At 41.6% G+C, this 23,432-nt stretch overlaps 1 protein-coding gene and 1 pseudogene across 1 annotated transcript in view; both read left to right on the top strand.

Annotated features, from left to right (window-relative positions):
- Window positions 1–9,184, top strand: part of EBPL (EBP like) — a 33,325-nt gene extending 24,141 nt beyond the window's left edge. The window contains exons 2-4 of the mRNA XM_039839389.1: window positions 1,803–1,872; window positions 6,742–6,880; window positions 8,636–9,184. Of these exons, the coding sequence (XP_039695323.1) occupies window positions 1,803–1,872; window positions 6,742–6,880; window positions 8,636–8,876 (450 nt within the window). The 3' untranslated portion in view covers window positions 8,877–9,184. The remainder of the gene's footprint in view (window positions 1–1,802; window positions 1,873–6,741; window positions 6,881–8,635) is intronic.
- A 2,138-nt stretch (window positions 9,185–11,322) lies between these two features.
- Window positions 11,323–12,441, top strand: LOC120583862 (Y-box-binding protein 1-like; annotated as a pseudogene).
- The last annotated feature ends 10,991 nt before the right edge of the window (window positions 12,442–23,432 follow it).

The following is a 23,432-nucleotide window of genomic DNA, read 5'->3' as shown; positions in this document are numbered from 1 at the left end:
TGTAGATCCTTTTGATTGGATTTTCAGCTTTTAAAATTCACTTATAGATAAAATAGGGAAGACAAACATGATTACAGAACAGGAATGGAAATATAATCAATCTCAACAATGTACACGCAAAGTGAACAGAAGGTGAGAGTTGGAAATGAGGAGGAGAGGGAGAGAGCTTGGTGGAGCTATCAGGTCCCGATTGTACGGTAGGAAGCCCAGACACACGACACTGATGAGTGAGTAAGCTGAGATTTTAAGTTTATTACTTCAGTTACAAATTTGGGTAACTAATAGAACAATTAAAGAGAACAATATAGCTATTGAAGGGGTTCAGTACATGCCACTCCAAAATATGCCACTTAGGCATATTGATTATTTGGAGCTGAAGGCACTGGAGAAACAGCAGGTGCAGGAAAGGCCCTCTGATTTCTCCCTTCCTACCTAAAATCAGGTCATAAAGTTCCCCCTGAGAAAGGTGCCTTCCCCGGACCAGGAAGGGAAGAACATTCTTATCACCAGAGGCTGGGAGTCAATGCCAAAACGAACCTGTACAAAAAGACCTACTCAAATAACCCTCATCTTCCATTTGTTTCCCTGCAGATTTCTTAGTCATTTTCCCACAATTTACCGTCCCTAGCCCAAGCCCCTTGTATTCTTACATCCTTGTAATTTATTATTCTTTTTGTAAAAAGGTATATTAACTTTGGGGCCTAACAGCTTCTACAGATCTTCATTTTCCTTTTAAAGACTCCTATGTACAAGAAAAAGTATTACATAAAATTTATATGTTTTCTATTGTTAATCTGTCTTATGTCAGTTAATTCTTAGACCAGCTACAGAACCTAAGAGGGTAGAAGGAAGTTTTTCCTCCCCTACACTATTAAAAACTGGAAGGACTGGGAAAGGGAAGGGAAACAATATAAATTAAATAATTTTTTTTCAGTATGGGCAGTTAATAGATAACATCTAAAGAAATAGCAGTGTAAGTATATATTATGAGCTATGAAGATGACCCCCAGAACTATAGACAAAAGTTGTGATAAGTGGCAACCCCTGGGAAGTGGTACTAGAAGTGAGCAGAGATTAGGCAGAGACAGAATTTTAATGTCATATAAGCAGTTCTTTTGGTAAAAAGAAATGAGAAAAAAAGTTGTATTGACCAGCAACAAAATGTGTTCCAAGGAGCAACATGACAATCAGATATCCCAGTGAATTCTAGTTAATTGGTTTTTGAAATTTTAGGCAAAGAAGTACCTCAGCAATGGGAAAATAACATGTAATTGCAGATATTTCATTACCTAAAAGTTAAAATGTAGCCTGTAAGCATTTTAAATTTTCCTAAATTTTCCTAAATTTTCCCTTATGCAGGAAAAAGAACTAGTTCAACTCTGGAATAGAAATTTGAATGCCACTTTTGTTAAGAGAGAGCTTGGAATTTTTTTGAGGCGAGACAAACTGATCTGCTGCGAGGTACTTCTCAAAAGTGCAAAATCCCTGGAACAATCCAGAATGTAGCCTCTTTACTATAACATTTAAGCCCTTTCCTGTGCAAAATTTTCAACTTATTTTATTTTCCCCCATAAGAACACATCTCTTTTAATGTCAATCTTGGAAAAATAGCTCTGAACTTACCCATTTGCAAGGTCAGGGAGCCAGGCAGGCCCCAGGATAGCACCCCATGGGGTGGTATAGGTGCAGTGCTCTGAAAGTGGGCTGGGGAAGGGATGCTGCCGTGTCATACTGTGTGTCTGTGGTGCCATCCTGTGGTCGTGATGCTAAACTAGAGCATGTTTTCATTTTCTTGTCTCTAGGAAGGCCCTTTTGTCTATTTGTCTTTCATAGGAAACATCGCAGATTCTGATGGTTTGATTGCCTCGTTGTGTAAGTAATTTTAAAATGTTTATATTTGAAATGTTTGAGGAGATTAATTGCAAATGTGACTGTCAATTAAATGAGTACCTGTATCCCATCTTGCATGATTCCATTTATATAAAATGTCCAGAATACCCGAATCTGTAGAAACATTATAGATTAGTGGTTGCTCGTGGGCATGGGGTGGGGAAAGGGGTGATGGAGGGAAATGGAGGATGACTGATAATGGGTATAGGTTTCTTTTGAGGGGTAATGAAACCTTCTAAAATTAGATTATAGTGATTCAAATCTGAATTTATTAAAACCCACTGGATGGGCCACTTTAAACAGGTAAATTATATGGCACATGAATTATATCTCAATGAAGCTATATATTAAAAATGTTCGTAGTGAGTGCAAATTGAAAAGTTTACAGTATTTAAACTGGATATTTTTCATTCTTTTAATATCAATTTTCATATATGTGTATATGTGTGTGTGTGTGTGTGTGTGTGTGTGTGTGTGTGTGTGTATACACACATAATGTCTTGTTTCCAAAAACCTTCTTGCTCTACCAAGATATTAACTAGTTTTCTTACCTTCTTCATACTCAGTGTGAATTGATCACCAGTCTGTAAATTAGTATCACCTACCTCTCGTGTATTATGTCAACACTGACAGATGAGCTGTGCCACAATCGGGTACTTGGCCACTATCATAGAAATGCCTTGCACAGGATAACTTCTTTCAGATTTTGCATCTGAAATTCCTCACTTTTTTATCTCATTGTTTCCATGATTCTGAAATCATATCCCCCAGCCAGGATCTGTGTTGGGACTTCTGCTCACCACTTGTGTTAGAAAACTCTTCTAGAGAGTTGAGCCAGCTACAATTAGTGCTCCTCAAAGCAAAACGTGGGTCATCTTTGATGCCTCTCAGGTCCAAGCCAGTGGTAGCTCAAGGAGCTTGAGCCCTGTGCCTGGAGTCCAGCTCCTTCAGTCCCATCAGCTGAGCAAAATGCAGCTGTGCATTTTTGGTGAGTATGCTGATTAAATTATGCTTGAGAATTGCTGGGGAAGCCCCGGGACTGAAAGACTCCAGCCTAAGTGATTGTCCTCCCACCCTGGCTGCTCTGCCTGGCATCAGGGAAAGGGGACAGGCCAGATTTGTCTCAGTCCCATGAAATGCAAACATCTAACTCGATCTTTATCAATCAACCTTGAAAAAATGAAAACTCATATAATGGAGGTGCCCTTTATTCTCGTGAAAGTGAAAGTCCAATAGATAATATAAAGTCGTGCTTGGACTTTAAAGAGTACTAATTGCCTGGGGGCTCTTGTTAAAATACAGATTCTGGGGTAAGGCCTCCCAGATGTTGATCTGCGGACTGTCCTTTGATTTATCAGGACGTGGAGCAGGGCTGTTAACATTATGTAGACCCTGTTAAAGAAGACTTATTCATGGCACTTGTTAAAGATGGGAAGGAAGACTTTATTCAAGAGGGACTACTGCAGTGGGCTCAACTCCAAGTACAACAAGGACGGCTGGAGATTTATAGCCAAGGAGCAAAGTGGGGTCAGTGAATGGAAAATTACTAAGAAGAAATGCCAAGGCCAGGAGGATTCTCGATAGACCCACTAACAGGATTCTTGCTGAAGGCAGGCGGGGTTATAAGATGTAGGGAAAGGGGATTTAGGAATCTGATCAGGTAGCTGCATCCCCATGTTCATGGCAGCATTGTTTACAATAGCCCAGATAGGGAAGCAACCTAAGTGTCCATCATGGATGAATGGGTAAAGAAAATGTGGTATACATACCCAATGGAATATGATTCAACCATAAAAAGAAGGGAAACCTGCCATTTGTGACAATGCGATGGGGACATTGAGGGCATTATGCTAAGTGAAAGAAGTCAGAAAAAGACATGTACTGTATGATCTCACTTATATGTGGACTCTAAAAAACAAGCAAAAACCCAAACTCACAGAAAAAGATGAGATTTCTGACTACCAGAGGCAGAGGTGGAGTATTTGGATGAAGGTGGTCAAAAGGTACAGACTTCCGGTTATGAATCCAGCACTGAGGATGTAATGCGCAGCCTGATGACTAGTTAATGGTGCTGGAAGTTGAGACAGTAAATCAATCCTAAGAATTCTCATCAAGAAAAAAACCAAAAATCATTTTTTTCTTTGTTTTTAAATCTACATGCGATAATGGATGCTAACTAAACTTACTGTGGTACTCATCTCACACTGTATGTAAGTCAGGCCATATTGCTTACACCTTAAACTTATACAGTGCTGGATGTCAATTATAATCTCAAAAAATGGGAGGGAAAAGCGATCGGATATTGAGATTTGGGGACTTGCACTAAACTGACTGAGCAGGATTCTTTCTAAACTGGACTAAGCAGGCCAAGGACAGAGCCCAAGGTCAAAGCCTTATCAAGGAGAGGGCTTGGAGGAGTCAGAAAGTCTTTGTCACCCTCGATCATCTCCTAAATCTCCTAGTCTCCGCCCTGTGGTCAAGGGTCCAGCCATGGCTCCTGGAGACCTACTCCAGGCTTTAGCATGCATCCTTCCCTCCAAACCTCTGCCCTAGCCTGGCAGTTGTTCACAGCATAAATGATAATGATCATAGCATTAGTGTTATTAATGCTGTTTGCCCTTTTGTTGTCCAGGTATTTAATCAGCAAAGAGATGGTCGAGGTTAAGTAGTAGATGAGGAGGTACCAGAGGCCTGGTACGCTGGGACCGAAGGGTAGCCAGGCCTGCCTTTACTGTCTGTCCCCCACTCTGCCTTTCTCTCCAGCATTAACCTTGCCCCCCACCCCTTACCCCACTGTCTCCTTCAGCTTTGCTGAATTAAATATAGTTTCACACATACCATATTCTCTAAGCTTCACGCCTTTGCACATGCTCCACCCTGAAACACCCTTCTCCTTCGCCCAGTTCAGGAGTCACCTCTTATGGTATGAGGTCTGAAATTAAGATCCAATATTCTGCGTCTTGACATCTGGTAAACTCAAGAGGGCCTCGGATGGCCTAACCGCAAGTCCCTTCACCCTGCCGAACAACCCTCTTTGTCTCAGGGATCAGCACAGTGCCTGTGCACCCCTGAGTAGTGGGCTTCCGTTCCCTGCCAGCCCTCGGAATTATTCACACAAGCAAGCCAATCACATCCTGCCGGCCTGCTGCTGGAATGAGGGTCACCCCGTCCTCTTGTTATTACAGAGCCTGCCTCTCACAGCCCCTCCTTGTTCACTCTAAGTACAACCACCATGTGGCCCTGCATGGCACAGTGACTTTCCCCCCAGGCTAAGAGTATATGTGGCTAAGAAAGTGCCATCAATCTCATCTGTCTAGTGTCAGGTCATCCCCATAACCCAACCCTAAGGTGGAATCTCTCCCTCACCAACAGGGTGAAGAAGAAGTGATCGAAACGCCGCATCTCCCTTGTCTTCCATGTCCCCATACTCTGTCAGCGTCACTCATTGCATGAGTCGACCTCACTAAAATGTGAGCCACTTGCAGATAGACTTTCTGTCCCAGTTGCTACTGGCACGGAGCCTTCCATATGCTCCAAAAGATTTGTCAAATTAAAGAATGAATGAAGGGTGTTACATTTATGAATGTCTAAACACCCACTGATCTCTTAGTTCCTAAAACATTGACATTCTACTTGTGATATTTTTAAGATTTGGATGCACTGAAGGGTACATTTTGCCTATTGTATATTACTTAAATTTATGATATGTGCTTAAATTTAAAGGAAAAATTTGTTTTCGTTATTATGTGTTCAGTTAGTTCATGGCTGGCAGTTCCAAGGACAGGCTAGAGGGTTCTGCCTGGCCTGGTTGTGTTGTCCCTTCACGGAATCTCCTCTCAGCATGTGTCCCTGTGTTATCTCATCAAATGGCTAATCCTTTTTACTGGCCATTTCTTCCCTCGGAACAGCCTTTCATTAGAACGCTTTTTCCCTGGCTGAGAGACCCTAACTCTGGCCAGTAAGAGACTTGAGCTTTGTGCTGCTCAGCTCAGTCAGACCATGTTGCTAATTTTTTACCTATCCTAGATAATGTAAGAACAGTATTTAAAAGGAGAGAAGAGTTGAGGACTTTTACTCTATTTGAGGTCTTAGGATGAGATTATGGCTTTGCCCAGTGCATGGCTCTCACAGTCCAGCTCTAAACAGACTTTTGTACCTCGTGGTTCTTTGTAGAAGAAACCATAGTGATAATGGGGTTTGGAAAGATTTCTTTGGGCATGCCTGCTTCCTAGTCAGCACAGCTGAGGTCTCTGTAGTGGCTTTTGTTAGTGGGTTCTGCCCCTGTAGCAGACTCGAATGCCCACTTTGTCCATTTTAGATTCATTCTGAAGTCCAGGCTCTGTCATTCTCCTTCCCTACTTTCTGGCCCCTCAGCACTCAATTTCTCTTCAATTATTAATAAACACATGTTTTTTAATAAGCACTTCCTTAATACTTTTACCACATCTAAGTTATACTTATAGACTTTATACTGAAATTTTAAAGAATTACATTACATTTACCAAGATAATTATTAAAAATCATCTTTGCAAAATCTGACTATATTGAATTTATTTAGAATTCTGTTACTTATAATGAAAAGGGAGGGGTGAAGAGGGCACATATGTGAAAGCACTTTGGAAACTATAAATTATTTTACCAACGTAACATGATATTGTTATTATTACTTGTGTCAGGTGGCAAACGCATTTATCTCAGGGCTTCTCTTGCCTTCTACTAAGGCATTGTGAAGAATGTAGAGAGAGTGGCAACTATTCTTTGTATCTCCTCCCTAAGGGAAAAAACGGTCATTTCCATTGACTGTCATTAAAATGACTGCCAGAGAAGTAACAAAATGTGTTTTGTTTTTAGGGAAAGAATATGGCAAAGCTGATACAAGATGGCTGAATTTTGACCCAACCATTGTGTCTTTGGAAATTCTGACTGTGGTCCTGGATGGGTCCCTGGCATTGATCCTCATTTACGCCATAGTCAAAGAGAAATATTATCGGTAAGTGCCTGCTCCTATCTTGCTGAAAAGAGAAGTATTAGCTGTCCCAATGCATAAGTGACACTTAAAGTAGATGGTGACCACATTGCTTTGTTACATGAAAATTAGAGTAAAAATGAAAATTGTCTGATATTAGCTAAGGCTCCTGGTGCCACCAGGATCATATCAGACCATTCAAAACAAAAAAAAAATATGAGGAATGTGATTGTAGTAACAACCTAGTCACTCTATAGGCAAGCACATTGTTAACAGCACTGGATGATTTGCCACCAATATTTTGGAGAATAAAAGGGTAATAGTTCCATCCTTTTATCCCTCAAATCACTCTAGAAAACTTCAATTCCGTTTGACACAAAGTAAATTCCCTTATGTAATTAGACATGCCAGATAAATAAGAAATCTTTTCAGAAGCAGGGTATAGTGGTATGAGGAAGGCAGAAATAATGGGAAGCAGAAGGAGAAAGGTGGAAGATGAACCATCCATCAGTCAGACTCTGAGACTTCAAACTCTCCTTTCTCCCTCTCCGTTCTTTCCTCTTCTTCTTAGGGACAAAGTGACCTGGGGCAAACAGATGGCTAGCCTGGGGATGATTCCCTAAAACAATGTCAGAGAGGTACAATTGCATTCAGTTTTCTACCATCTTGCATCAAAGAAGTCTTATTTATTTAAAGCTTCATAATAATTTCAGATTTGAAAGAGACCTCGAGGGTCATTTAATCCACTTTTCCCCTACCCAATTTTACACAGATAGTCAGCAGTAAAAATTATTTCTCCTTGGTGCCTTGATATATCTTCGACCCCATGATCTTGGTTGTAAGCTTACTACATGCACCCATTTGTTTATTACTTAAAACATTTATAATATCCGCATTGTTAAGCACCTACTATGTGCCACACACAGTGCTCAGCGCTTTATCTACGTAGCTTATTTAATCTCTGCAAGATTATTCGAGGAAGGGACTATTATTTTTTTTCAATTATAGTTGATATTCAATATTATTTTATACTAGTTAAGGTATACAGCATAACGGTTAGACATGTATAGAATTTATGAAATGCTCTCCCCAATTAGTCTAGTACCCACCTGGCACCATACATAGTTATTACAATATAATTGACTATATTCCCTGTGCTATACTCCACATCCCTGTGACTGTGTTGTAACTACCAATTTGTACATCTTAATCCCTTCCCCTTTTTCACCCAGCCCCTCAAACCTCCCTTCCATCTGGTAACGTTAGATCAGATTGTTCTGTTTCTGAGTCTGTTTCTGTTTTGTTTTTCATTTATTTCGTTCTTTGGATTCTACATATAAGTGAGATCATATGATATATGTCTTTGTCTGATTTATTTTACTTAGCACTATACCTTCTAGGTCCATCCAGGGACTATTATTATTATCCCCTTTTATAGTGGGGAAAATTGCACCTCAAGCAAGATTCCCATCCAGGTCTCTTAGCTGAGTCAGGTGTGATCTCACTAAATCTTCGTAAGAATAGGACAGGATACCTGAGAGACCTTTTTTAACTCTGAAAATAGTCTTTGAGAAAAGACAGTGTTGCTTCTTCAAGAAAAGCAAGGATGGGTCTTTATTGACTGGCCCCATCACAGGAGCATCACCCGAAACCTGAGGTCCAACGTCAGAGAGGTTTTCTGCTCTGGGAGACTGTGCTGATGCTGCCATTAAAGAAAAGGTGTCATGATTCAGGGTGCCGAGCTGGCAGTTTCATCCCTTGTTTCTTCCTCTCACACAGGCATTTCGTGCAGATCACCCTGTGCGTGTGTGAATTGTATGGCGGCTGGATGACCTTCTTTCCAGACTGGCTAATGGGAAGCCCCAACCTCAACACCAGGAATTGGCTCTACTTTTGGGTCTATCTGGTATTTTTCAATAGTGTGTGGGTTCTGTTCCCAGGGCTGTTACTGTGGCAGTCATGGGTAGAACTCAAGAAAATGTATCACAAAGGAACCAGTTTAAGAAAGAAGTTTCAGTGACTTTTCAAAATCATAAACATTATCTTGCTTTATGAGCCAGAATGGATCAAATCTTTTTGTTTGGCCAAATTTTTATACATTCCAACCTATACTTTCTTTTTATATTCCTGAAAAACCTACTTCAAATTGATTGTAAGGTAACAAGATTTCATTGTTGTTGTTTCTCTAATTAAATGGCAATATAGGGAACAGAAATAAATTTTAATTTGTAATAATAATTTAACTTGTAATATTAACATTTAATTATAAATTTTTATGGCTACTATTAATTGTTCTACATTAATAAAGCCAATTATCATAAAATACTATAAGGCATGTTATACTCATTTTTTTATTACAAAGAACATGTTGTTTACTTGAACTTTTAATCTTTTCATTGGTCTTTTCATTACCAAAGTGAAACCAGAAATAAAAGGAATGCTTCTATTTTACATTTGTACTTTATCAAATTGGTGACGCCAACAAAAATGATAGTCTGAATTTGGGAGTGGGCCAGCTCCTCATGGGTGACATTGAGGTTTTGCGCAGACAGATAAGTGATTGGTATCCGCCCTTTTACAAGGAGAAGATTGGAGTTAACTTACAAAAAGACATAGTACATTATGGTAAAAAGTAAATCAGGAAATAGGAACACAGGGAAAATAAGAGTGAGAATTAATAAGATGAAGGTAAAGTTAAAATGCCAAATGTACGCCATAACATCATATATAATTGATAGAAGTGAAGCACAAATTTGTCTCTTACCTTCAGTACTAAGAGGGAAACATGACCATATTGTGTTTCATAAAACACTGGTTTGGAGAGATAGTTCTAGCAATTCTGTTGGAGGTGGGGAGCGGGCACCCACATTAACCTGTTCCACAGCTGCCTTTTTTTACTAGACACTAAGCTCACAGATGTATTCTCTGCCTAGAAAAGTGTCCGGCTCATACACCAGGCACCTGGTAAGTTGTGATGGACACTGTCGCTCAGACAGCTCAGTCTGCATCCCCCACCCCACCCCATCCCACCCCACCCCATCCCACCCCCAGGTGTCTTTCTTATCCCGCAGAGAACCGAATGTTATAGACCTGGGTGCAAAATTAATTTTGCCTTTCAGAGATACTTGTGAGACATGGGTTTTTTAGTGGGGTTTTTTGTTGTTGTTCATTTTGTTTTGTTTTGTTTTGCTTTTGCTGCTTTGTGGTAACAAGTAAGGTCATAGAAATGTGAGGGTTTTGACATGAACACAGTGTTCAACTTCCTGGGTATTGAGAGGCAGTTGTGGTTGGGGCAGCAAGAGTAAAGGGTTTGTGGGCTGAGTAGCTCTAGTGGTGGCCTCGCTTGTAGTGCCTCCCTTGGGAGGGTCCATTTTGTGGTCATCTGGGAGTCATTCCTAGAAGTGTAGCCCAGCACCTGGTCTCGCAGTGATTTTTGTAGGCACCTAATTCCCTGTATTAAATGTTCCTGCTTAAAACACCTAGAGTAATTGCTGTTTTCTACACTTGAATCCTGAGTGATACCTGACTACAGTAGTTGTCGAATATTGAATAAGCATAGCAAAGTAAGTTTGAGGGATATTGTATTAGCACATTAAAGGCTGTAGAAGTCTTGCAATAAAGAAAGTAGATTAACTCAACGTTTCCCAACATATTTACCAGACGACTTGAATGAGTAAGGGTGTTTTGTGGAACACCAGAGAGGGAAGTGCAATTCAGTCAGTATTCATAAGATTAAAATTAAACCAGCTACCAATTAAAATAGAAGTTTTAAAAAGTTTTAAATAAAGCTACAATAATTAAGGCAATGTAGGATTGGCACAGGAATAGTCAAATAGACCAATGGAACAGGCTAGCGAGTCCAGAAACAGACCTTCTCATATGTGGACATTGAATTTATGACAAAGGTGCCATTGCAGATCAATAGGGAAAGGGTGATCTTTTTAATAAATGGTGCCAGGACAGTTGCATGTCAAATGGGGGGAAAAATGAATGTTGAATCTTACTTCACACTTTGCATAATAACAATTCCAGGTGAAGTGTTCATTTTAACATGAAAGGCAAACAATCTTCAAGAAAAAAAATAGAAGAATATGTTCTTTAAAGGGATACAAAAAGCTGCAGTAAGTTTGACTACATTAAGATTTAGTATTTCTGTTCACCAAAAGCCACCATTAAGAGAGTAAAAAAGGAAGCCACAAGGTAGAAGGCATATGCGGTACATGTAACTGACAAAACACCCTTCCCACATAGTTTAAGAATTAATGTAAATCGGTTAGGAAAAAAAAAAAAACAACTAATAGACAAGTTGACAAAATATTTGAATAAATACTTCACAAAAGAGAATATTGAAATGGGAATTTGGGAAATGATAATTAAGGCCACAATAAGATGTTACTACACACTCATCAAAATGACTACAAATAAAGGGACTGACAGGATCCGTAGCAGGAGCTGAGCGCTGACCCTGGAGAGCCCTGAGCAGCCGGGCGCAGTCGCCTCACGGCAGCCAGGAGCTTTGGCCCGGGACCCAGCCGCCGCCTCCGCCCCTGCCCTGCGCCCAGCGCCGCCAGACACCAAGCCCGCCACCACCGGCAGCAGTCGTGGGAACAGTAAAACGGTTCACTGTAAGAAAGGGATGTGGTTTCATCAACAGGAACGACATCGAGGCAGATGTAGTTGTGCACCAGAATGCCGTGAAGAAGGATGACCCCAGGAAGTACCTTCAACTCTGGAGTTTGATGTTGGAGGAGAAAAGGGTGCAGAGGCGGCAAATGTCACTAGCCCCGGTGGCGTTCCAGCGCAGGCGTGAATGCGCAGCAGACTGTAACCATGAGACACACTGCCCACGTGCAGGGGCCACGCAATCACCCCGGGTACTACCAGAGCGTGAGAATGGGGGAGAGGATGAGGGATCCGAGAGCCCTCCGGAGGCCAGGCCCAACAGCCCTGCCACAGGCGACAGTTCCCACCTCACTACTGACGGAGACCCTGTGGGCCTCGACTGCAACATTCCAGCCTCCTCTGCAGGGAGAGGCGATGCAGGGTGCTGGCAGCCGGGGTGCAGAGGAACAAGGTAGACCAGTGAGACAGAGTACGTATCGCGGCTATAGACCTTGATTCTGTGGGGGCCTCCTCACCACAGACAGCCACGAAGAACACAAGGAAAATCAAGGAGACGAGACCCAAGGTCAGCAGTCACCTCAGCGTCGGTACCACCATAACTTCGGTTACTGACGCAGATGTCCAGAAACCCCTAAACCACAGGATGGCAGAGACAAAACAGCCCATCCACCAGCTGAGAATTCTGCTCTGAGGCTGAGCAGGGCAGGGCTGAGTAAACGCCCGCTTACTGTCTCTACCGTCGCCAGGTTTAGTCATCCAACAAGAAGAAATAAATATGAAGGTCCAGCAATAAGAAATGAGCAAAAGATTGGAGCTGAAGACCGTAAGTGCTTGCTTTTACACCTGTTGTCCAGATAACTAGAACTATCTGCATTATCAATGCAGCAGGGTAATGACAACTGTGCGTTTTAAAAAGCCTGGTTTTTCTCAATACACCTTTAAAGGTTTTTTAAATTGTTGCATATCTGTCAAGTTGAGGTTTTTGAGAACTTCATTTTTAATTTGTAATAAAAGTTTCCAACTTGATTTTTTTAAAGAAAAAAAATGTCAACAAAGTACAAGCATCTGTTAGTAAAGGTCTTAAATAAGTTTTTAAAAATAGACTAACAGCAATGAGTGTTGATGAAGGTGTGGGACAACTGGAATTCTCATACACTGTTGGTGGGCACACAAAGTGGAAAACTGTTTTTGAAATAACTATTAAAACTGAACATGCACCGCCCTATAACCCAGCAATTTCACTCTTGGGTACATACTTCAGAGAATAGCTTACTATGTGCACCAGAATGGCCACATTATTCATTCATATAACCCCGAACCGGAAACAACCTACATGAATACATTGTGGTTTATACACACAGGGGACCATACCAACATGGATGAATTTCACAGACATAATGATAAGTGAAAGAAGCCAGACTATAAGAATACATATTGTATGACTCCACTTATGGAAGGATCAAAAACAGGTGAAACTATGGTGTTAGAAATCAGAACAGGGGCTGCCTTTGGGGAGGAGGGTGAGTATAGCGATGGGGAGAAGACATGGTGGGGCCTCAGTAATGCTGGTAATGGTTTGTTTGTTTTTTTTCATTTCAGCGGTAGCTATAATTTGTGATCCAGTTGTACGCTTATGAATAGTGTGCTTTTCTGTAAAGCTTTTATTATGATGATTATGATTATGATTATGATTATGATTATGATTATTAATGACAGAAAGACCTGAAAAGTATCTTCAGTGGGCCCTCACGAAGAGGACACTGTGTCCTTGATGACAGATTCAGTACAATTCAGGCTGTTTCTAACAGTGTCCCTGGTGCACAGACTGTGGGATGCCAGAGAGAGTCTGTAAAAGCCTCTCCATGAGGGATTACCTAGTTGTTTCCAGTACTCTGCTCTCTGCTGAGCTGGCTCAATCCAAGGGTAAACAGTAGAGAAAAACGGATGGGCTGCACATCCTGCTGGCAGTCCTGAAAACATGATGTCTCTCAACTAAGCTTTTGCTGAGTATTGATTGAGAGAGAAATGGGGATTGTAGACTCTAAGAAGAACTTGGAGTACAGATGCTCTGCCAAGTAAGGGCAGGCCTAAAGGTTTTCGCTATTGAGTGAGTTGGGAGAAGGCTAGATGTCCCCATATGAAAGTCTAACAAGTCACTGAATAGAAGCCGTCAGGTAGGTGGGGGCAATGTGAGATAGATAATACTAGATTTCCTTAATTCTAAGATAGATATTTTCCCCCACATTTTAACATTTTAAAAATGAGAATGCATCTTACAGGTGATGTGTCATAGTTTAGTTAGCAATGTTTTTTTCTTTCAAAAATATGATACATCTTATAATTGATGGCATCTTCAACACAATAGGTCACCGTCTTCAATGCTGTTCTTTTCAAGCTTCAATATCTCCAACTAATTGGAGATGATAGTTCAAATTTATTCTAAAAGTCTAAATTTTGCCGGGGACCTTAGGGATCATTTGCTTTAGTATTCTTCACCCACCCCCGTTCTATCACATTTGTTGCTTAGGAGCTGGCAGTAGAGGCAAATGATTTGCAATAGGTTATGAATTGCTTATATTGAAGATAACTAGATTCCTGTAAACAGTCTTCCCCTCCCCAGTATTGTTTACACTGTAAATTTTCTTTATAAACTCTTTCCAGATAATATTGAAGCAAATATCAGCATAACCTATCTAAAATCAGAGTCTAAACAATAAAATTTTTTTGTGTTTAAATATGTCAGATCTACAACTCTTGAAGTGCTAGACTAGAACCAGGGGTCCAGGAAAAGTCCACAGATTCCAATATGAAATTGTAAAATAAAACTTCATCAAAGAGACGCTTGATGGAAACCAAACTGCAAATCTTTGGAGAAAAATTATTTGTTTTCTTTCTTTTAAAATTATTAATAAAATCCATGAGCCCTTTTTTGTTTGTTTGTTTGTTTGTTATGAAAGCTGGAGTTTGGATCTAAAGATAAATAATTGATAAGGAGAATAATTGAGCAAAGCCTCGAATAAGAAAGATGAACCTTCACTGTCCTTCATTTTAATTCAATGGCTGCAAGGTAATAGTAGGGCCTGGCAGGCCTACCTATAAGTGGGAAGTAGCCGTGCTAGAGGCAGGCTTCTTTCACCCATTGCCTTTTGAGAATCTCTACACCTTCTCTCCCCCATTTCCGCTGCCTTGATACTCAGGCAGAACCCAGAGCTAACGTAATCCATTTCCCATCACCACTTCACTGTAGGAAACACATCGCATCCATTAATTAACATTAAGGTGTTGATAACTGATAATTGTTTGACGTGTTACCCTTCCTTAATGTATATGCATTTTAAAAATGTATTATGCAATGGACACATGTCCATTATGTTATACATTGACACATGACAAGTGCTGAAAAATGGAAAATTCAGATAAGCGAAATAAACCAACCAACCAACCATAATAATCAGAGAGAGCCACTATATAGTTTCTATTCTTCACGCTCTTGTCTGTGCATATATTAACATGTGGGGAGACTTTAACACTTGAAGAAGGACTTTAACTCCCCTTCCTTTTTCTCTCTCTCCCTTGCCCTAAACTAACCATCCATGAAGTAGCAGTTCTGCGTGTACTCACAAACTGGCTGTGGATCGCATTACGGAACATGCCGCCATTCCTGAGAAATTTATTCACTTACAGTGGGTGATGGGTAGCAGTTATATATTTTTGGAAACCAGTTTTCTTAGATGCTCGTGTTGGCGCAAATCAAGTTGACATCTTAAAATATTTGATTAGCTACTTCCCAAATCTTCAAGAGTGATCAACTGTGCTCAGAGTTCTACAGTGTTATGTTCTAGGTGTCCAATCCCTTCCCTTCCTGGAGATCCCTCAGTCTCCTGGGAGTCAGAAGAGAAGGACTTTGAATTCTTCAACCCTGTCCTGTCACTTAAGTGACCTTATATGGTTTTGTATTGTCATTTTTGGCGCCCACCTTCCCTACTTAGAGGAGTCTCTCAGGGCCACACTTAGAACCCTGGGATCTTATCTGCTTAAAGGGGTCTTGGAGAGGTCCGCTTTATACACAAGGAGCCTAAAGCCCAGAGGGATTTGATCACCTGCCAGAGGCCACACAGCTCTTCAGTGACCAAAAAAAGTGCTCTATCTATTCCAACGGTGTTAAGACGTGTTCCCAGGAGCCTACACATTATGAAAATTATTCAGTTTTGTGGATTTTTTTAATGACCAAAAGAATTTAACCTAAGCACTTTTCTGGTCATCTAGGTCTATTTATTATACTTGAGTAACCTCTCAACTTCATTGTTTGACTTTGTGCTTTGTGTTGTCCTGTTAGTATTTTCGCAGGTTGGACCCAGTGGTCAGGTGACAATAGTTCACTTATAACGCAGTGATGTTTCTAAGGGGTGGAGTGACGAAGTGGAGGACATGCTCTCAGGGGTCCCCACTTTTTCAAATTTGAGCAACACTACAGCACAACACACTACTTCTTGTCCCCAACAAATGTGTTTGTTGGTGCCTTTAGTGAAAAAGAAATTACACATTCTGCTTCAGCCCCTCATTTCTGATTCACAGCATTGCGTTGAGAGTAAAGGGAACAGATTTGGGGCATTTCTTGGTTCCATTTTGTGAATCGGACTGATTTCAGTACCTGGGGCTGATCGATCTAATTAGTAAGAACTGGAAGCAGGAAACATCTTCCAGGTGTGCCCTGAGCCTGCACAGGTTGAACAATCTCCATGACCGTCCCAGGATCTGATCACAAATATTCGTGCTCTCTGTAACAGTGACATCTGGTGGCCCTGGGGTGATAGGACAGCAGTTGAGTGGCTGTCCTTGGATTCTGATGAGATGATCATACTCTATATAATAAAGCGGTTGCCTGTCACCACAGGAGGCACTGCCCTTCCCCAGGAAGCCTCCTTCCCTCCCGTGACACCTTCCGCTCCAAACACCCCACACCCTGTTAGCACCTTCAGTGCTGCCCCTGCTTCCTGGGTGGAAGGAAATGAACTTACCCTGTCAGACCCTTGTCAGCTGCCATCAACCGTGTTAGGTCAGGCCCGGCCTGGTGCTCAATGGCTAGTGATTTACTGCCGTTCTGGGCAGCAGGTGGCCAGGGTATTTTTAGTGTCTGGAGCCTTTAGGAGAAGGGTTGGGTGGAGGTAGGGGGGCTGAAGGTCTGTGGGAGTCAACTTTTCCAAGGTTCAAGTTCAAAGTCTCTTAATTGTGAAATCTCTTTCCTAACCTACCGTGGGCTTTCTGGTCCTGGTACAGGGATCCCCACCTTAAACACCATGTACATCTTCTTGTGTCCATCTGCCTTCTTCCTTTTCCTTAGTCAGTTTGTAAGCACCAGCAAGAGAAAGTGAGACCTTTGGGATGGCAAGTTGTTTTATAACCAAGGAAAGGACTGGATGGTATCAACATCCTGCATGTAGTCGTTCCACTTCAAAGCACTTTTCAGTTCGTTGTGTTATCTGGCCCTCGCAATGACCCTATGAGTCTGTGGACAGTGGTTATCATCTTCCTTCCACGAAGAAAGGCGAGGAACTGCCTGATGCCACAGGGGACGCATGTGACAGAACCTGAAGCTGGGCTGTCTCCGCTTTGCCACCAAGCAGTGCTGGCCTAGAACGCACTTCTGTCACTCCTGAGCGGTGGCATTCGGGGCAAGACCTCTAAGTCGTCAGGCTCCTTGTGCAGAGATGGAATCGTGGTCCTCAGCACATCCGCGTGTGAGGATGAGCACACGTTCAGCACCCAAGCTGTTCTTACCTGGTCCAGATAAAAGCTCACACATTTATTTAACTTGGAGTGGGTCCCTGGTCCAGGTCCTGAATGTACAACATGCTACTGCCTTCTGGTAAGAGACAATCACAGGACCAGCTATTAAACATGCCAGGTGCTCGGGCCTAGAGCACAACTGGATGAAACCTAGGGCTTCTGGGCAGGCACATCGGCGACAGAAAAAGGTAAAAATTAAAAAGCCTGTGTGCCCAGAAGCTTTGTCAGGCAGCCGTCTGACACCAGATTTGAGCTACTTTCACACTGCGGTTATTTGGTGTCATCAATGTTTTTGAGAGTCCTTGTCCTTGGCATCCTTCATCCTTTTGTTTCCTTTCTAAGGAAACGTTCCACTTGTGCTTCAGGAAAGAAGAATTTTTGTTAGCACCTGGATGGAACAGTGTCAGCACCACAAGCGACCTGGAGAAATTGGGAAAGTGAAGTGACCGAGCTTCCCACCATGAGGGAGTTGAAGGCGGCTATGGTTTTAAATCGTCAACTCCTACATTTCACCCAGCCAACTGGGCTGGACTCCCTGGGCTTGTCCTGGGCTTGTCCTGGGCTGCCCCTGTTCTCTCCGGAGCCCACCCTGGTAAGGCACGCCACTATGCACCTCGAGTTCTCCATCTAGTGGAAAGGTTTGATCTTGGTTTTGTGTTGGCTCTGAACACACCATGAATCTGTGGGTCCGCTCGGCCCCAGCCTCCTTGATGGGTGCTAGGTACCTTATAATCGAAACCTCGGCATGCATTTCTGTGTTTAGTTAGCACTTCAGTTTCCCACGGGGCAGAGTCTGTCTCAAACCTCAGTTCATTTGTCTGTTGGCTCTGAAACTCTAAATAGACCCAGCCAGTGAAGAAGGGCTTGGCAGTGGTGGTGATGTGTCAACATACGAGGAACCAGATCCTTTTCCTGTTGATGCTGTCCCCCAACTGACTCCCACTTCCTGCTCTGGAAAGTGTTGTCAGTAGTTCACTAGTTCACTAGTTTGATGTTATGTTCTAGGTAGAAAGGTCATGGCATGATCAAACACTATACTATGTCCCCGCCTGCCATGTCTTAGAGATTAGCTGTTTCCATCATCATGTTAAGGGCTCTGAGATGTCCTGAAGTGGAGAAACCTGTTTAATTTTATTAAACCTTGCATTTCCCAAACTTGTTGGTCTTAGAACCTTTTTTTCAGGTCAACAGCTCTTTACATTCTTTAGAACCAGTATTTCACAGATCCCACTTTAGGAAGCACTGGCCCAAACCATGCTGTCAGCTACCTTGACTCGTGGCTGCATTCCACCCCAGATGGCATCTTCTCGAACACTGATCCCTCCTGAAAGTGAACCTGAGCTCATCCCGTGATGAGCCAGCCCTGCCTGGCCCATCTACCCAGCCCTAATCTCACTCAGCCCTGGCTTCTGCCACGTTCCAGTTTGCCTAGTTCCTGAGCCATTTCAGGGCAACAGGGGAGAGAGGATTCCTCTGTGCTTTCATATCTGCCAGAACCACCTTCTCTGTCCCTACCCAGATCAACACCCTGAGGGTGCAGCCCACCCGGAGGCTGGAAGCCCATTGGACAGTGGGACAGCGATCTCTTTGTTTCTCCCTGCTTCTGTCCCGTCCAGTTCCTCATCCCATGCCCCTGGATGTCTGCTTGGGATACCCTGGCCTGGGAGGAGCCTTTTATTCAGTCCAGCACAGCTTTATTCCTGATTCAGAAGACTTCAGTCCCTGGCTGTTCTGGCTGGCATTCTGAGAATATATTATTCCACTTATTTCTTAAATCCAAACAAGTTTGTGAAGCATAGCACTTGAATCTATTTGTCCTTCCTTCCAGCTTTCCCTCCTGTCCACACCTTCAGACACTCGAGCTTTGGTGAGTCTCTCCCACCTGGCAGCCCCATTCGTAGCAGAGCCGACGCTTCAGGAATGAAGGGGATGCTGTCTTACAGGGCTGGCGTGATTATGTTCCAGTGGGTCCTGCTCAGGTCAGGTGCATTTTCCCCTCTCTTTCATGATGCTTTCCCCTTTGATCAATATCATACAGGAGTCCGCATCGAATCCATTCCGAGATCTTTAGCTTCTAAGAACTCATTGCCTGCTCTTCACCCTTTACTAAAACCTGCTCTCACATAGCATCTGATCATGTTAAGTTAGGATCAATTAAACACCCGCAAGATGGGAGAGAGTTTTATAGCCAGGGATACCTCATAGAAATACACGAAACTGGGAGGTCAAGGAATCTAAGGGGTCTAATATGCAGTCTCACACAGCTGAAAGCTGAGAAGTAGCCATCATCACCACTCTCTCTCCCTCAGTGCCCAGGGGTGCATATTCCCTTGATGTGACCGTGTCTGTATTGGACTCTCTTCAATATAAAATTCAAAGCTTATGCTAAGTAACGTAGGACATTTTTTGCCACCTACTATACCCTTCTGAGGTTAAAATCGCTCATAAATTATTAGAGACTCGAGCTATTTTCCTGATTTGTACTTGGGATGCCATCCCTGAGCACCTTTTTATAAACCTGTGAAATCTTCATATAAAACAGTAGATCCACAGTTTCCAATGTTCGGTGCCTGTATGAGTCAGCTAGTGCTGAGGGGGATAAAAAACCCACAGAAATCTTCTCAGTGACATGCAACAATAAGCATTTGTCTTCAGAGCTCTGTGTGTCATCTGGGGGTTTGGCTGATCAGGGCTGGGCTCATCTGGTACCTCTGCTCAGGCCACCATGGCTGAGGGGCTCTGGATCACCTTGCTCTACATGTGTCTCATCCAATCCTCAGACAGCAGGCTACCCTAAGTTTGTTTTCTAATGGCGATGGCAGAGACAGACCAGAGTGAGCCCTAGTGCACAGGCGCATTTCAAACCCCTGCTGTGCCTCATCTGCTAACATCCCATGGGCCAAAGAAAATCATGTGGCCACCCCCAAAGTCTACCAGGAAGGACAATCCATCTGTGATGAGCCATGGCAGGGGTGTAGATGGAGGAAGGAGTAAAGAATTAGGGCCAATAACACTTCCATGCTCACCTGTGGTACACAGGAAAGAGCTAAAGGGTTTTTCTGCCAATTGCTGTCAGCAGAATTTTGTTGCAAAGATCCTACAGGGAACCTAGCAGTCCAGAGAAACTTCTGAAAGTAAAACAGAAAGAAAAAAATAAATAAATGAAAGGAAAAAAACATTTGTTTCTTGCTCCCATCTGTTGTGGTTGCTCTGGAGGCCTTTGCATAGAGGTTGTTCTGAAAATTCCTTTGCTTCCCTCTGCTGTTGAATTCTGTGTTGCCAGGATCTCGTGCCTCCATCTTGGTTTATTCTTTTGAGGGAGCATGAAGACCAGTAGCTCCCTAGTAAAGAGTGTGTGAGTCCTCATATTTCTGAAAATGTCATTATTCTATCCTCACAATTGATTGTTTCACTGAACATAAAATTCTAGGTTGGAAATAACTTTCCCTCGAAATTTTTTCTTTTTACTTTTTATGTTGAAATAATATTAGACTTACAGGAAAGTTGCAAAAACATGACCGAGTTCCATCTAATGCCTTTACCCAGCCTCCCAAATGCTAGCACCTTACATGGCCGAAGTACAGTGATCAAAACTAAGAAATTGGCTTTGGGACATTGCTATTAACCAAATTACAGACTTCAGATTTCACCCGTTTTTCCAGGAATGTCATTTTATTTTTCCAGGATCCAGTCTAGGATTGACATTATGTGTAGTTGTTGAGTCTTCTTAGTCTCCTCGAATCTGGAACAGCTCCTCAGCCTTCCTTTGTCTTTCATGATCTTGGCAGTTCTGAATAATCAGTTATTTTGAATGTCCCTCATTTTGGATTTGTCTGATGTTTTCTCATGATGAGACTGAGTAAGGTTCTAGAATTTTGGCAAGAATACCACAGAGGTGATGTACCCTTCTTAGTACACCTTCTTAGGGCACATGGTGGAGGTGTGATTTATTACTGGCAGTTTTCATTCTGATCACCTGGCTAAGCATTTTATGCCAGGTTTCTCTGCTGTGAGGTTATAATTTTTCCTTTTATAATTAATAAATATGTTGGTGGACATAGTTTAAGACTATTCAAATATCCTATTTATTCTCAAACACTCATCTACTAACTTTAGCATCCATTGGTGAATACTGCCTACAATTATTACTATAATTTTCATAATGATGGTTTTTCCATTTCCCTCATTTCTTTGACACTTATTAATGGAATTCTTTTGTAAGATAGAGCTGTCCCTTCTCCATTTATTTAGTCATTCATTTATTTATATCAGCATGGACTCATAGATAGTCATTTTATTCTAGGTGTTATAGTACAATTTTGTTGTTCAAATTTCCCTCAAAATTTCAAAGGCTTTGCTCTATTATCTTTTAGATTTCAGTATTGCTAATAAGAAGTTTAATGCTATTCTGACTCTTGATCTTTTGTATGTGACCTGTTGTTCTCTTTTAGGATGTTCTGAAATTTCACAATGTAGTGTTTTTGTATTTATCTTTATAATATGCATTTGTATTGGGCACTCCATAGACTCCTTCAAACTAGAAATGCATATGTTCTTAGAAATGTTCATGTTTTATTAGTCTAATTCACCTCCCTCTACTTTTTCTTTCTTCCTTCTTCCTTTCCTTCCTTCCTTCCTTCCTTCCTTCCTTCCTTCCTTCCTTCCTTCCTTTCTTTCTTTTCTTTCTCTCTTCTTCTCCTCTCCCTCCTCTTCCTCCTTCTTACTTCTGATGCCAAACTTTTGGACTAATCCTCTAGTTTTCTTATGTTTAATTTCTAATTTTTTTTTCATCTTTGATCTTTTTGTTCTACTTTTCCAGAGATTTTATTTCTACTTTATCTTTCAACTTTGCATTTGGATTTTTCAGTGTAGGTTTCCAAGAGCTCTTTCTTGTTTCCTAAAATTTTTTTATAACGGTCTTGCCTTATACTTGTAATATCTTCTCTGATTTCTAAGAATATTTATTTATCATTAGGGAGAAGTTTTCTTTGGTTCCTGCAATGATCTTTCTTTCTTCTGAGTGCTTTTGTCCTATTTGTTTTTGTCTCTCTTTCATATTGGAAGCTTTTTCTCAGATGTCCTGTCGTCCTTTATTTTCTGTTCATATTTGAGTAAAGCATTACACAAGGTATTCACGCTGTGCCAGGTATGATCCATAGTCGCCTGCGAAGGGAAGAGTGTACCTTTACAGGGGAGAGATCCAGAGTCATTGCCTTTACCAAGAGATCAAACTTTACTTCACTACTAGTGACATATGCAGATGTTGTCTCCTGATGTGATGCAGTATGATGTAGAAAACCTCTTGCCAAAAACATCTGATCTGAATCTAGTTGTGCCTTTAGATCTAACTTCCAGTTTACAGGATTCACAAGAGACACGGGGACAAGTTAAATGACACCACAGGGAAACAATCAGACAAATCCTATGTGAAATCCTCTTTCGGTTAAATGTCCTGATCCCTTCAAAAAGTCAGGTTCACAGGAAAACAAAAGGAGGACTATTCTAGAAAGGAAAATAGACATAATGACCAAATGCAATGCCATTCTAGGGACAGTGGGGAAAATTTGAATATAGATTGAATATTAGAATATATTAGGTAATTATTTTAAATCTTTTTAAGTGGGATAATGGATTTGCGTTATGTAGGATAAGGTTCCTTATTCTTAGGCTTGAGATACTGAAATGTGTATGACTGAAATATCAATCTCTGTAAGTCGTTTTCAAATAATTCAAGAAAATAATATATGTACACACACATATATAAAGATAAAACAAATATTGTAAGATATTAACAATTGTAGAACTTAAGAGGTTGATATATGGGTGTTCATTGTACAATTTTTTTTTCAATTTCTCTGTAGGTTTACATTTTCCCGTAATAATAAGTAGAAAAGAGGAAGATACCAAAAATCTGTTAGAAACTTGTGTGAGTATATAGGCAAGGCTCATCAAATGATGAGCCAACTGTTTCATTGGGAGACATTTTCAAATGTCAATGTCATATGTCTTCTCTCCAGCTGGTCAGAATCCCTAGGACTCCCAGTCCCTGCCTGAGGTATTATGCCTCACTGCCCGTGCACGGGAGCTGACTGGGGAAGGGGTCTGAGCAGCCTCTCCAGTCAGTTCACAGACTTTAACTGAATTCTCCTGTTTTCATAGATGCCTC

This window comes from Pteropus medius, unplaced genomic scaffold, assembly GCF_902729225.1.
Source record: "Pteropus medius unplaced genomic scaffold, Ma_sr-lr_union100, whole genome shotgun sequence".
Classification (NCBI taxonomy): domain Eukaryota; kingdom Metazoa; phylum Chordata; class Mammalia; order Chiroptera; family Pteropodidae; genus Pteropus; species Pteropus medius.
The sequence above is the reverse complement of the archived record's forward strand: the minus strand, read 5'-3'. Positions and strand labels throughout refer to the sequence as shown.